The sequence below is a fragment of the Cherax quadricarinatus genome, chromosome 83, assembly GCF_038502225.1.
Source record: "Cherax quadricarinatus isolate ZL_2023a chromosome 83, ASM3850222v1, whole genome shotgun sequence".
Classification (NCBI taxonomy): domain Eukaryota; kingdom Metazoa; phylum Arthropoda; class Malacostraca; order Decapoda; family Parastacidae; genus Cherax; species Cherax quadricarinatus.
In genome coordinates, this window is record NC_091374.1 from 8169250 (window position 1) to 8185419 (window position 16170).

At 37.5% G+C, this 16170-nt stretch overlaps 1 protein-coding gene across 6 annotated transcripts in view; it reads right to left on the minus strand.

Moving 5' to 3' along the window:
• slo (calcium-activated potassium channel slo) overlaps positions 1-16170 on the minus strand; it is a 536051-nt gene that overhangs the window by 150536 nt on the left and 369345 nt on the right. For 5 of the 6 annotated variants that reach the window (XM_053796374.2, XM_053796365.2, XM_053796360.2 and 2 more), the window contains exons 11-12: positions 13648-13760; positions 3760-3915 (exon numbers count right to left, since the gene is read on the minus strand). In XM_053796374.2, coding sequence (XP_053652349.2) covers positions 3760-3915; positions 13648-13760 — 269 coding nt within the window. Of the gene's footprint in view, positions 1-3759; positions 3916-13647; positions 13761-14397; positions 14511-16170 lie in introns of all 6 variants that reach the window. The other variant, XM_053796375.2, reaches the window with a different exon arrangement.

Consider the following 16170-nt stretch of genomic DNA (forward strand, 5'->3'; position numbering starts at 1 on the left):
GAAGGTTCTCATTATCCATCCTGTCATTTTTCTAGCAGATGCGATTGATACAATGTTATGGTCCTTGAAGGTGAGATCCTCCGACATAATCACTCCCAGGTCTTTGACGTTGGTGTTTCGCTCTATTTCGTGGCCAGAATTTGTTTTGTACTCTGATGAAGATTTAATTTCCTAATGTTTACCATATCTGAGTAATTGAAATTTCTCATCGTTGAACTTCATATTGTTTTCTGCAGCCCACTGAAAGATTTGGTTGATGTCCGCCTGGAGCCTTGCAGTGTCTGCAATGGAAGACACTGTCATGCAGATTCGGGTGTCATCTGCAAAGGAAGACACGGTGCTGTGGCTGACATCCTTGTCTATGTCGGATATGAGGATGAGGAACAAGATGGGAGCTAGTACTGTGCCTTGTGGAACAGAGCTTTTCACCGTAGCTGCCTCGGACTTGACTCTGTTGACGACTACTCTCTGTGTTCTGTTAGTGAGGAAATTATAGATCCATCGACCGACTTTTCCTGTTATTCCTTTAGCGCGCATTTTGTGCGCTATTACGCCATGGTCACACTTGTCGAAGGCTTTTGCAAAGTCTGTATATATTACATCTGCATTCTTTTTGTCTTCTAGTGCATTTAGGACCTTGTCGTAGTGATCCAGTAGTTGAGACAGACAGGAGCGACCTGTTCTAAACCCATGTTGCCCTGGGTTGTGTAACTGATGGGTTTCTAGATGGGTGGTGATCTTGCTTCTTAGGACCCTTTCAAAGATTTTTATGATATGGGATGTTAGTGCTATTGGTCTGTAGTTCTTTGCTGTTGCTTTACTGCCCCCTTTGTACAATACTGCACATTTATTGATAGGATAAACTTGTATATTTTAATTTACTTTTCAATACTGGTATTTAGTTAACTACAGTAATAATTTGCTTATTTACTTATTCAGTGATAGCATTTATTTATTTATCATATCACATTCATATTCAGCTTATATTTTCAACTGACAATGGGTTCATCAGAACGAAACCCCATTGAAAGTTGAGGAGCGCCTGGTCTTCCTATGGTATTATGTTATCTCAGAGCAGTAAAACTATATCTGTTGTTCATGATGCTGTATCATGCCAGCAAGATATGAGTGAAGAACTTTTTACAAGGCATGCTAACAAGATACAAGTGAAGAACTTGTCACAAGGCCAGTAAGCATTAATATGCAGTTCAACATCTAGTACAACCATGGCTGGGCCATCTGATGAAAAGCCCAAAAAGAAAAAAATTGTTTAAAAAAAAAAAAGATGGACTTGTGAAACTGGAGAAAGGAGAAAGCACTAATTGGTTATGACTGAATACAATGTGTCAAAAACCATCACCAGTAAACATGATCTGGTCAAAAACAATTTTTTTTTTATTCAAAATGACTGAAAGAAAAAATGTTAGATCTTATGAAAGCCTAAAAATTAAGAACTAGACTATGTGATACAGCAATAGTTTTTCCAAATGAGATAAATGTGATAAACATATTTCTCTGAATAAAGCAATGGCTGATATAGAAATTACTGAGCAAGTCAGAAATGAAAATGCTAAATTTTGAAACTGAAAAACATGATACAAGTGATATCACACAAGTAAGAAAAATTATAACTTTTAATGAAAAGAAATCACATAAAACTAATCAACAAGAAATGCAAGTGGCTAGACTTTACTGATCAGTTCATTTGGTGGAGATTTTGCTGTACAAAGTAGCCCTTTGTGTTAGTGTGAAGAAGGCACTACAGTATCTGCATTTACCACAGTGCCTCTAACAGATCTTGAATTATGGATATGGAATCAGAAGAGAAAGAGAGGGAACACCTGTACTCCTATGACTGAAGTTTCAACATGTACCCCAGCTCCCGGCATATCAATATTATACCAGCAGTTACAAATGTGTTATTGTGAATTTTCCAAGTTATAAATTGGTACTCTAAGTATGTATTCTATTTACCTACAAGAGGAGAATGAATTAATTGTTTGGAGATTATAAATTTAATTTTAATTTTAACACACAGCTGTATTCTCACTGAGGTAGGGTGACCTAAAAAAGAAACACTTTCACCATTAATAACCAAACAAAAAGCTGCTGTGCAGACTGTCACACATTCCTGTGTCAGACAACACCCATCCCTCCACTCTTCAAGAGCTTGAACTTATTTAATATACAAAATATACTCTCATATTACTGGGCCTATTTTTTTTTTAACACATTGGCCATCTCCCACCGAGGCAGGTGACCCAAAAAAGAAGGATACTTTTACCATCATTCAGCACTTTCACCATCATTCACACATACTCACTGTCTTTGCAGAGGCGCCCAAATACAACAGCTCATCAGATCTCAAAAACCATTTCTCTCCATTCATGCCTATTCAACACATTCACAAATGCCTGCTACATGTCCAAGCCCCTTGCACACAAAACCACTTTTATTCCCTCCTTCCATCCTTTCCTAGGATGGCCCCTACCCCTCCACTGCAGATTTATACACTCTCTAAGTCATCCTATTTTGCTCTATCCTCTCTAAATGACCAAACCACCTCAACAACCCCTCTATAGCCCTCTGAATACTTCTAGTAACTTGACACCTCCTCATAATTTCCACACTACAAATTCTCTGCATAATATTTACACCACACATTGACCTTAGACACGGCATCTCCACTGCCTCCAGCCTCCTCCTCGCTGCAGCATTTACAACCTATGCTTCACACTCATATAAGAGTGTTGGTACCACTATACTCTCATAAATTCCCTTCTTTGCCTCCATGGATAACAATTTTTGTCTCCACAGACACCTCAATGCACTAGTCACCTTTTTTCCTTTATCAATTTTGTGGTTAACCTCGTCCTTCACAAACCTATCCGCTGACAAGTCTACTCCCAAATATCTGAACACATTCACTTCTTCCATACTCCCTCCCTTCAATGTGATATTAAATTTTTTTTTTTCAACGAGTCGGCCGTCTCCCAGCGAGGCAGGGTGACCCAAAAAGAAAATACTTTCAACATCATTCAACACTTTCACCTCACTCACACATAATCACTGTTTTTGCAGAGGTGCCCAGAATACAACAGTTTAGAAGTATATATGTATAAAAAATACACAATATATCCCTCCAAACTGCCAATATCCCAAACCCCTCCTGTAGAGTGCAAGCATTGTACTTCCCATTTCCAGGGCTCAAGTCAGGTTATATGAAATAACCGGTTTCCCTGAATCCCTTCACTAAATATTACCCTGCTCACTTTTTTTTTCAACACATCAGCCATCTCCCACTGAGGCAGGGTGACCCAAAAATGAAGGAAACACTTTCACCATCATTCACACATAATCACTGTCTTTGCAGAGGCACTCAGATACAACAGTTTAAAATGTCCCTCCAAACAGCCAATATCTCAAACCTCTCCTTTAAAATGCAAGTGTTGTACTTCCCACCTCCAGGACTCAAGTCTGGGTAACTGGTTTCCCTGAATCCCTGAATAGAAAATGCATCACAATACAGAACCAGGAACAATTCACTATTAACACAGTTTGCAGAGGAAACTTTAGACAATCTTGTCAGTCTGTCCCAGACTGTTATTAAGTAATAACTTGATAATGGTCCAGGATGGACAAAAAATGTCATCTTAGGTTTCCCATCCAAATTGTGGGTTAATACTGTATATTTAGTAGTTACAATATAATTTGGGTCGAATTACTAGAATTTACAGTTTTATTCGATTCTAATCTTACCTTTTAACTTCATCTGCAGACTGAGCAATAAAAAATCCTTGTGTATTTGGTTGAATTTTTGTTGCTTTTGGATTGATTGCAATCTTGCTATCTGTTCCCTCTTCATTTTTAACTTCAATTGCCAGCAAAAGAAGTTTCAGCTTTGAAAAACAAAGTCTGTGGAGTAAATGTTATTAGATACTAATGAAATCTATGATAAGCTAATGGTACTTTAATAATGTACATTTAAGCTCTATTTTATGCACATACCATACAAAATTGCATACAGATATGTACTATGTAGAGAAAGCTGCTATTTGAGCTGTTGTGTGAAATAACTGCAGCTGGATAAATCAACTAAATATTATTCAACAACAGAAAATGAGAAACCATATGGAGCAAAATAGTGTTCCCCATATCTGTGGGTGATACATTTCAAGCCCTACCATGGATGTTCAAAACCACGGAGAGTTGCGAACCCTATAAACAAGTCATTTTTCACTTACATACATACCTATCAAAGTTTAATTGATAAATAATGCACAATAAAACATTACCACATTAAATAATAATGAAATATACTGTGCATCATCCTCATCCTCTCTCTCATGAATGGGATTCTGATGTTTTAGCTTAACCCTCATGGGACAATGGATCTATGAAAAATATCTTGTACACACACAATTTAAATATATTTGTAACTTATGAAATGTTTATTGCTGGAATTTTCCATTTAATATTTTCGGGCTGCAGTGAACTACAGATAAATGAAACTGTAGAAACTGAATCTGTGGATACAGGGGTTCAACTGTATAGAACATGAATACAGGAAACTCAAAAAATTTCAGGCTCAATCTGAGACCATCTTCAGCAAGAGGGCCTCTGATTGAGGCTAAAATAGACATGTCTCTTTCTATCCATATTATTTTTTTCAGTTTTCATGACACTGATCCAAGTATTTTCAACAAAATTTCCTAAACTCAAGAATAAAGCTGAAGCACATTTTGTTAACTGAATAAATGTGCCTTTAATTCTTAAATACAGTGGACCCCCGGTTTACGATATTTTTTCATTCCAGAAGTATGTTCAGGTGCCAGTACTGACCGAATTTGTTCCCATAAGGAATATTGTGAATTAGATTAGTCCATTTCAGACCCCCAAACATACACTTACGTAATTGGTCGCATTGGGAGGTGAGCGTAAAGCGGGGGTCCATTGTATATATAATGTTGTGTAATTTAAGTTTTGTGATATTCACAATTATCAATCCGTCTATACAAACAATCACTAAATATACAACTTTACTTTAGTGATACCTTTCATCACTATACATCTGTCTGGATGACTGAAGAAAATATGAGGAAACAAAACCTCCACAAAATACACATTAAGGACTTTGTATAAGTATCCCATCCAACACTGTACAATGATATACATGATTACAAACTGTTAATATATTATCATGCAAATATAAAATATAATTTTTAAAGGTACTTACTAGAATTCTTAAGATGGGTTATCTAATAAGTCTTAAATGAGGACAAATGAAATATTAAATATAAAAAAATGCACAACAAGGTTTGGTAAGTGCAGGAAAGAGAGGGTTGATATGATAGCTATAGTGATTTCCCACCAAGTCCAAGTGCAAAATGCTCAAAAAAGTCCACTGATAGTGTCACATTAATATATGTTAATTTGACATTGAAGTGACTATCTGTCTTCTCACTTGTGAAGATGTATATATACAGTATAGTGCTCATTACAAATTCTCAGGATACATATTCCTAAAGATTTCAATGAATCTATGAATTGAAAATAATGCTAAAATGTTGTCCTATTCTAGTAATTTACCACTATTTGAGAAAAATATTCCCTAGTGTTCATTTATGGCTTTGTATTTTCCTAAAATGTCTTCTACTACCAGGTCTCTCTCTCTTGTAATTACTTACTTGCAACTAAAGGAGCACACTGGCTGTCTCCCACTGAGGAAAGGTGCCCCAAAAAATACTTTCACCATCATTCACACTGTCACTGTCTTGCCAGTGTGTGCAGATATGAGAGCAAATATTCCAGATCCCTCCTTTAAATTGTAGGCACTGTATTCTCTTAGCTGCATTCAACCCTTTGGGGGTCGGCAGGTCCTCTCAGAGGCTTGTTCTCAGGGTCGCCCAAATTTAAAAAAAAAAAAAAAAAAAAAAAAAAAAAAAAAAAAAAAAATCTTATGAAAAGATAGTTTTTTTTTTTTCTAAACATTATAGGCTAAAGAAAAATTTTTTACCATCAATACTTACCAAGATATGGAGGCGTGAAGTTGACACAAAATGCGTGGTATATGGTATCATCGCCGACTGCCGTCACCCGATATTGTTTTATTTAGTTTTTTATGAAATATTTTCTATTTATTTTTAATTTTTTTTCAAATAACTTTTATGGCCTGTGAGACCAATATGAGCACTATTTTGTAAGTTATTTCTTTTTCTATACTACACAATAAGTGCATGAACATTTTTGTCACTGTTTTGTTTACAGAAAATATTTACACAAACAAACGATATGAAATGTTGTTTATTACTATTTTTCTATATTTCATATACACATATACAGTCACAGGACATGTTTCTAGAAGTTCTACAGCCTGTGGAAGTCTTTGAAACATGGTGTCATGCACAGTGGTGTTTTGCACTCCTCACACATAAAACGAGTGTCTCTGCGTTGTTGTGTGCGTTTTTTTGTATGTGCACAGATGTAACACCTCTTCTGAGCCTTTTTCTTGAAAGCAGAAGCAGGCAGTTTTACTAGGAAGTGATCACCATGCTTCAGATGAGAAGGTAGTTGTTGATAATTTAGTGGGCAGTCTACTGCAGGTGTTGTTCCTTGGTACTTGAATACTATTTGTCTGATGACAGACAAACAGAATCCACCATATGATGGTTTGTTTCTGGTCTTCATCTTATACATATTACAAGCATTGAGCATGGAAATGTCCAGAAGATGGAAAAAGAGTTTTATGTACCACTTATAACTATTGCGAACACAATCAGCAAAACCCAATCTGCATGTCACATTTGTCCACTGAGTGCATATTGAGGGTGTAATCAATCACAGCTGCAGGTTTTAGAATGGGTTCATTGCTTTCTCTATGCTGCCTGCCAGTGTCTGCCATTTCATTAGGGTGAACTGATGACAACAGTGTCACATCTCGTTTGTCATGCCACCAAAATGCCATGATGTCATTGGCAGTAAACGCCTGCACCTCACCTCTACGAGTGCCAGCGTCAAACCTGGGCATATGCTTACGATTTGCACACACTGTGCCACACACATCTGTCATGTTCACTCGTAAAAAATCACTGAGTGAGGGGTTTGTGTACCAGTTATCAGTATATAATATATGCCCCTTACCAAGGTATGGTTCTATCATTGTTCTAACCACATCACCAGAGATGCCCAATAACTTCCTGGTATTTTGCAATTTATAACTTCCAGTGTATACAATAATATCCAATACCAGACCACTGTAACAATCACAAAGCACAAACAACTTTATACCAAAGCATTTCCTCTTGCTTGGTATGTACTGCTTGAAAGAGAGTCTTCCTTTGAACAGAATCAAAGACTCGTCAATTACAAGCTTCCTGAAGGGGTAAAAATACATATTGAATTTCTCTTTCAGATACACAAACACATTCCTAATCTTATATAACCTGTCATTTCTGTCAGGCCTGGTTTTGTCTGAGAAGTGAAGCATACGTAACAATAACACAAATCGATTCACTCCCATTATATCACTGAAACCTGGGGTTGCAATCAGGCAGTCTGTTGACCAGTATGATTTCACTCTGTGCTTATACACATGTGGCATAAGCATTATTGTGGCAAAGAAAAGACACATCTCAGCCACAGTTGTCTCCTTCCACTGGTGTAGACGTGATTTTGGTGAAAGTATTGTGTTTGCCATGGTGTACTCGTAGTATCTGTTGCTTTCCCTGATAATAATTTCCATCAGGGGTTTGTCAAAGAATAACTCGAAACATTTCAGTTCAGTGGCATTGTTCCCCAGTGCACAACATGGCTGTATTCCACTTTGGCTTTCATCAAACTGGTGGGGATTTGGAACAAAATTGACAGTTTCCTGCCAATCCCAGGTGCATCTGCTGGTGGGTACTGGACATTGACATGTGGTTGTGGTTGTGGTTGTGGAGGTTGTGGTTGTGGAGGCTGGTGTGGTGGGTGGGTGGGTGGGGGATGGTGGCCTTTGTTGTAGACCAGCTGAGGCAGCGGCGTGGGTGGCAGCGGCGTGGGTGGCAGCATGGCCCACTGCTGGTGCCTCATGGCCGGCACCACCACTACCACCATCATGCACATTTTCCATCCCAATTGCAACACTATCATCGTCATTTTCACTGTCTGTTCCTGTTGTACAGCCATGGGATGTACTCCGAGATGTACTCCTTCCCCTTGGAATAGCATATGGCACACTACCAGAGCGCATATATCGTCATATAAACTGATGCTTCACTGGAGAATATTCTACTTCACTATCACTACTGGAACTGGTTTCAAGAGCTTGTAGTTCATATTCACTATCACTATCATCACCAATGCTCACATCTGAGTCCGGGATTTGGGAAAATAGGAGTTTCCTCTTTGATTCTGGTACAACTGAACATGAACAAGACGGCCCAGCAGCAGAGGTGGAAGGCTGAGGGTCGTCTGGGTTTTCCTCACTATACCGATATTAGGGTCATTAGTTTTGGTCACAACCTCACTAAAACCTTGAAACTCATCTTCACTGACACTTCCATCTGTATTAGAACTGTCACTGGGGAACAAAAGTGTCCCAATTCGCCGAGGAGTGAGGAGCTTCTTACTGCGAGGCATGGTGAACAAGGTCTACTAACATGGTCTTCCCACAATGCACCACTGGGTCCCAGATTTTTTTTCTACCGCACACACCGACCACACACACCCATTCTCTCACACCTAGGCCTACCAGCCTTTCCCACAAGATTTGAAGGCGCTATAATTTATGCGTACTAGTACGTCAAAAAACACTGGCGCATAAGCCGTACTAGTACGGCCAAAACCCCCAAAGGGTTAATCTGTTTGCACTGTTTATAAATTCCTTAATTTGTATCCTTTTTAAGGTTATATTAATACCACGTATTAGACCCTAAGAAATAAAAGCGATGTAGATATTATGTCCAGGCTAAGTTTTGCCCAAAGTATTGTGCATCCTATGGACCTTCATATTATTGCATATTTTGCATATGCAGTAGTTTGAAACAAAGAATTGTATTGCATTGTACAATATTTATTTTTTTTATCTTGTCTAATTGATATGTACTTTTAGTCTTCCAGCTTTTTTTTTGTCACTAGCTTTCTATAGCAATTCTTCCTTTTGCTTAACCTATGTCACTGTTATTTATAGGGGCCTGTTTCTTTCTTTTTCATATTTTTTCAATTATTCTATAACATAGTATATAGGGTTTAAAACTTAATTTCTCTAATCACTTTGCTATCTCACTAATGTAATTAATTCCTCTTTGTGAATGTCTGCTCTTAATTTGATTTCTACTAAGGATAACCAAAAACAATAACAATATTTTATGTACAATTTTTCTCTGAACAGCTTAGGATTATTTGCTATTTATTATTATTTGGAAAAGGCATATGATAGGGTGGATATAGAAGGAATGTGGCAAATGCTGCATCTATATGGAATAGGTGGAGGTTACTGAAAGCAATTAAGAGTTGTTATGAGGATAGTGAGGCTGAGGTTAGGATGTGTAGGAGAGGGGGAGATTATTTCCCTGTAAAAGTAGGCCTCAGACAGGGATGCATAATGTCACTATGTTTGTTCAACATATTTATAAATGGGGTTGTAAGAGAAGTGAATGATCGGGTGTTAGGAAGAGGTGTGTGATTAAAAGATAAAGAATCTACCACTAAGTGGGAGATGTCTCGGATGCTTTTTGCTGATAACGCTGTGCTTTTGGGAAATTCTGAAGAGATGTTGCAGGAGTAGGCGGACGAACTTGGGAGGGTATGTAAAAGAAGAAAATTAAAAATGAATATAGGAGAGAGCAAGGTGATGAGGATAACATAAAATTTAGGTAATGAAAGAGAGGATATCACATGGGAGGGAGGGAGTATGGGGAAGTGAATATTTTCAGATATTTGGGAGTGGACTTGTCAGCAGATGGGTCTACGAAAAATGAGGTGAACCACTGAATTGATGATGAGAAAAAAGTGAGTGGCACAATGAGGAGTCATGGAAACAAAGAGGGCTATGTATAAGAGTACAGCCTCTCCTCATTTAATGAGAGTTCTGTTCCTAAGACCACATCGGTAAACGAAATCATCGCTAAGTGAGGAGCATACAATAATGGTAGTGGGTTTATGTTAATCAGCTTTGATATTGTTTTAATGTCACCTTTACACCATATAAACATTTCTGGTATATTTTTAAATGTTTATACAGCAGTGTACTGTATATTGTAATAAAAAAAATTTAGGAAATCAGCTCTAATATACATTATTTAGGTATGGATACTGGTGAGAGAGCCCGTCGTAAGTCCGAGTAGTCGATAAACGAGTATGTCGCTAAGTGAGAGAGGCCATATAGTGATAACAATGCTCTTATATGGGTGTGAAAGCTGGAGGCAGTGGAGGTGTTGTGTCTGAGGCCAATGTGTGGTATGAATATTATGCAGAGAATCCATAACTTGGAGATTTGGACCTGTGGGGTTTCTAAAAGCATTATCCAGAGGGCTGAAGAGGGGTTTTTGAGGTAGTTTGGACATTTAGAGAAGATGGAACAAAATAGAATGATTTGAAGGGCATATAAATCTATAGTGGAAGGAAGGTGGGGTAGGGATCATCCTAGGAAAGGTTGGAGGGAGGGCATAAAGGAGGTTTTGTGTGTGAGGGGCTTGAACTTCCAGCAAGTGTGCGTGAGCATGCTAGACAGGAGAAAGTGGAGGCAAATGGTTTTTATAACTTGAAGTGCTGTTGGAGTGTGAGCAAAGTACAGGTCTGCCATCACAAATCCAGCAATCAGTTATTCGGTTCCTTCAGTTATTCGGCACTAATTTTGGCTAGCATAATTTCAAATTTCCAGGGTCGCCACACCAACCTGCTGGTACTGTTTGGTGGCGCTACTTGCTGCATAAGTCATTCTAATTTCTTTTTCTCCATTTATTGTTATAACCTGCATACTTTTAGTCCTAGCCATGGTTCCAATGAATAAAAGAAATGCTTTTCGTTGTGTAAAGCACCTATACAGTACATTGTCCATTAAAGATAAGGTGGCTTTGAAGCCACTCTCGGTTGCTATGAGCTCAGTCTCGTGATGCAGGAGAATATGCTTTATTATTACGCTAATATCAACACTACAGCTTATTGCCTATCACAACTGATCTAATATTACATAATAAACAATATAAATAACATAAAACATATTAAATACTCCAGAAAGAATAATATTTGGCATAATACCGAGCAGTTCGACAGAAGTATGAAGAGGATACGAGATACAAGTACCATTCTCCTATCCCTGTCTTGGGGCTTATTTTAGAGAAAACGGAGTGTAGCACAGGGCTAACTGTGATATACACTCATACTGCACCATAAACCTGAAACAAAAAAGTTATTTTCTCTATATAGATTACCACACATAGCAGCATATGTGTAGAGAACCTAGGATAACCCAAAAACATCAGACAACGTGGCTTACTTCTAGTACCTGGTTTGGGTTAGCCATATATGATTTTTGGTAAATATTCGATTCCCAGCCAGGGTAGAAACACTGGGTGTTTCTTTACACTTGTTGTCTATGTTCACCCATCAGTAAATGGGTACCAGGGTGTTAGTCGACTGGTGTGGGTGTAATCCTGGGACACTGACCTAATTTGCTTGAAATACTCTGCATAACAAGCGGCTTTCTATATAGCAGTATGTCACTGATGTCAGCTATGTCTGTAGCCCATGTACATGTATGTGTAGTAAAGTTCACATTTACACTCACTCACTCACCCATTTGACTATAAGCAGAGAAATACGTATCCTAATCTTAAAATAATGATTCCTAACTAGTCATAAGTTTGCCTGTGATACTCCAATATAGAAACTATGTATTGTGCCAAAACAAAAGCATTCACATTGCTAAACTCAAAAACTAGTATTTGTCACTTAGTATTTAGTCAACTTACTCCACAATTTGTTATAATTTAGGGTTAAGAATTAATCTAAGTTTGCCCGAAATGCCTAGTCATGCTGGGTGTTCTAGTGGCCCCCTCTGTAATTAGTACTTTACTACATGTAAACCACACAATAACCAAAATCTGTAAACCCTACATTATAATCCTTATAGAGAATAAACTCTGATTTGATTTATTATTATTATTATTTTCTCATTTGTTTGTTGGGTTATCTTATTGAAACTTGGGCAATGTATGATGGAAAGATACTTCTTAACGTACACCAAAAATGAAAGAAATCAGACCATAAATAGCGGAGTTCACTTCTCAGCCATTAGCGGCCTCTTAGCGGTATATTTTTGTGTTTTTTTATGGTTATATTCTCGTTTTTTCGGTCTCATTTGATAGAATGGAAGATACATTACAGAAATAGATATGATTTTGATTGCTTTCATGATGAAAAGTACCTTAAAACTGTGCTCACAGTAGCAGAAAAGTTCTATTCTTTAGCGATGCTCGAGTAAACAAATGACGTCACCGTCCAATACCTGTCCGCCTGCCAGTCCAAATTCCAATACACAGTCAAGAATGGGTTGACATTCTTTATACAATTATAATAATGCAGTAGTCTGCATAACAGTAAATCTATTTTTTTGTGTGAATAAAAATTCTAAATGGTAAGCAAGAGTAATATAAGAGGGGCCTGGAGCCATGACTAATGAACAGAGAAAATGTTACTTTAGTGCCAGGAATGTCTGCACTGTCTATTCTGGACCCTATTTTCAAATTGGCATCTATGAAATTGGCCAAATTGCCAATTTCTGACCACTTTATTGGATAGCTGAAATAGGTGAATGGGCAGTTTCTTGTACTCAGCCGACAGACTAGAAGTAAGCTTATTCAGGTACTATACACAAATACAGTTACATAGATTATCATACATAGCAGCGTATGTATAGAGAACCTAAGATAATCCAAAAAAGTCAGACAAAGTGACTTATTTCCAGTACCTGGCTTGGGGTTGCCATGATTTTTGGTAAATATTGTTTTTTCTCAGTTGTTTGTTGGGCTATCTCATTGAAACTCGGGCAATGTATGATGGAAAGATGCTGCTTAACGTACACCAAAAATAAAAAAGACGGACGATAAATAAGGGAGTTCACTTCTCAGCCATTAGCTGCCTCTTTGTGGTATAGTTTTGTATGGTTTTTATGGTAGCATTCTCGTTTTTTTGGTCTCATTTGATAGAATGGATGATATATTACAGAAATAGACATGATTTTGATTGCTTTCATGACGAAAAGTACCTTGAAATTGAGCTCAAAGTAGCGGAAATGTTCAATTTTTGCTGATGTTCAATGAACTTTGTGTAAGTCAAGTTTGTTAATTTTATTAAGTGTATTCTAACCTAACCACTCTATAATCCGGCACACTACAGGTCCCAATGATGCCGGATTTGTGATGGAGGACCTGTAACAGTTATGAAGGGATTTAGGGAAACCGGTTAGCCGGACTTGAGTCCTGGAGGTGGGAAGTACAGTGTCTGCGCTCTGGAGGAGTGGAGATATATTGCAGTTTTTGAACTGTAGTGTCGGTACGCCTCTGGCAAGACAGTGATGGAATGTTTCTTCTTTCTTGGGTCACCCTGCCTCCATGGCAAACGACCGATGTGTTAATTAAAAAATAATTATTGTGGTGGTACACTTACTCTGATGCTTGGGGAAAGGTCATGCCCACAAAACTTGGTGAGAGTGTCTCCGTGTACATTTCACAGCCAGTGCCACAGAGGTAGTCATTCTGCCATGCCTGCATGTCTGGAGACTGAGGAAACATAACATTGTCCCAATACACTCAGCCATGACACACATGTCTTTAGTAAAAAAATACAAATAACAAATTTAAGTTAATTCACACATATAAATCTTCCTGACATTCTGACAGAGAATTCTAAAACAGACTAATCACACAATTATTAATTTATATTTTTTTCTGGAAAGGTATAATAAGGCATTCAACGAAAAAGTTGGCAGTCAAGGTTTGCAGTTTAGCTAAATTAATCTATGTATAATAATTCTGACTTTCAAAGATAATCAGTTACATTTGAGAAGCTTAAAACTTTGTCTACCAACTATTATGTAACCTGAGTGGGCACACACATGGCTGCTATCAGAAGTTGACAATGCAGAATCATATTCAAATTCTGTATACCAGTCCTTGTGATGCAATGATTTATTAATCTTATTATAACTTGCATCCCCAAACTCCTGAGTCAGCAGAGCCTTTAGGGTATAAAAATATATATTTTTTTAAGTACAATTTATCCAGTCGGTATAACATGGATGGGAAAAGTTAGATTAAACACTAATCATTAGCATAATATAGATCAATGTTAGTACAGTAGTTGGGTATCACTGTCACACTGTCCAGGCTGCAAATAATACCTAGCACAACTACTTACGCAGATGTTTCACTAAATTCAAGGTCCACAAAAGCAGGGCTTAGGGCCTCTGTGTACATCTCCATGCCAGAACCCTGCTGATAATGGTCCTGCCACGGCGACATGTCAGGTGACTACCACACAACATAGTGTCATTAAGCCAGTATTTCTAATTAGTTGAAGAGTAATTTATTATTTAAAAAATTGCTTCATAATTTTCTTCAATAAAATTGGGTATTGCCACCTGAAATTGGATATATTAATAACTTCTGTTGAAGATACTGCAATAATGATTTTCTGTGGGTCAGTAGAGGAAGAAGTGAACAATAATCAACGTACAATATAATCATTAAGGTTCAAATTATATTACGGAAAAGTTTGTTGTACAACATAAAAGGAAAAATATCAGCAATGCTCATCATTTTACGCACGAATGTGCTCCTTTTCCCACACAAGCAAAAATACGAACTTCAGGTCCTCCTTAATCAGTAGTCTGAAGGACCTTCAGAATTGTGAGAAAAATTTCTGAGAGGCACCATCTGAACACCTGACAGAATGCTGTAGTCAAAAAGAGCAACTTCCAGATAATCACAAAGCTTGTTACAGAATATTCAGAAGTCAGAAATAGTCTCTTCCTACAGCTCACCTACAATTTAACCCTCGACTTTATGAACTAAAAGAAGGGGTCGTGACCATGATGAAAAAATGAGATTGCTTTGCTATGATTGTAACGTAACACAAATTTGCTATGATTGTAACATAAATTGATAACCAATGGACTTAGCTTGCTGTTTCTGAATGAATTAACCAGTGGATTTTGACCTGTATTACCAAAGTTTATTAAGTCATACAATATATTAGAAAATGGTGTTAGAAAGAAGAATAGAGCTCAACATGTCCAGTTGGATAGGTACCTTAAACATATGAGTTCCATAATTATTTTGTTACATTGGAATTAACCATGGACAATATTTCAATTTCCAGTGAACAAATCAGAAATTGAATATTTTATTTATCTCAATGGCTGTCTCCTGTCAAGGCAGGGTGATCCAAAGAAAAAAACATATTCACTATCACTCATTCAACTGCTGTGTTTCCAGCAGTGTCCTGACATCACAATTCAGATTACCCTATGATTGCAACATTCCCACCCTTGCTTCAGAATACAGGTACAATCCTTCCCACTTCCATAAGTAAAGTCTGGCTAACCAATTTTTCTGAATCTCTTTGTAAATGTTACCTTTCTCACACTCCAAGATCATATCCATTAAAAACACTTGTTTCCATTAACTCTTAGTTAACATAAGCCCCTACAACTCAACACCTCCCTTATTCCTTCCCTCTGACCATTCCTGGGACAACCCCCTATCCCTCCTATCTTTCACCCCAGATTTATACATCCTCTTCATCATTCCATCCCTCTACATTTTTTCTATAAGCCCAAACCACCTCAACAACCCCTCCTAGGAACTGTGTGCCTAGACACTGTAGTCAAATAATTTTCCCCACCTATGTTTTTCATTACCCTTTACTGTTTTCTTTTTGTTTCTCCATAAGAGCAGTGATGCTACAATACACTGTACTGGGCTTTGTTACATGCAACAGTCACTGCATCCACAATCTGAGTTATTGCAATGATTGTCACCTAATGTCAAAAATTGTACTTGAGAACTTATTTGCCTGAACTTTGACCCAACTAATTTTTCATGTTATACACAAATAACCCGCACATAAAAGAAAGAAACTCATGATGATGTTTCAGTCCAACTTGTGTGTCACTAGTTAATAGTCCAA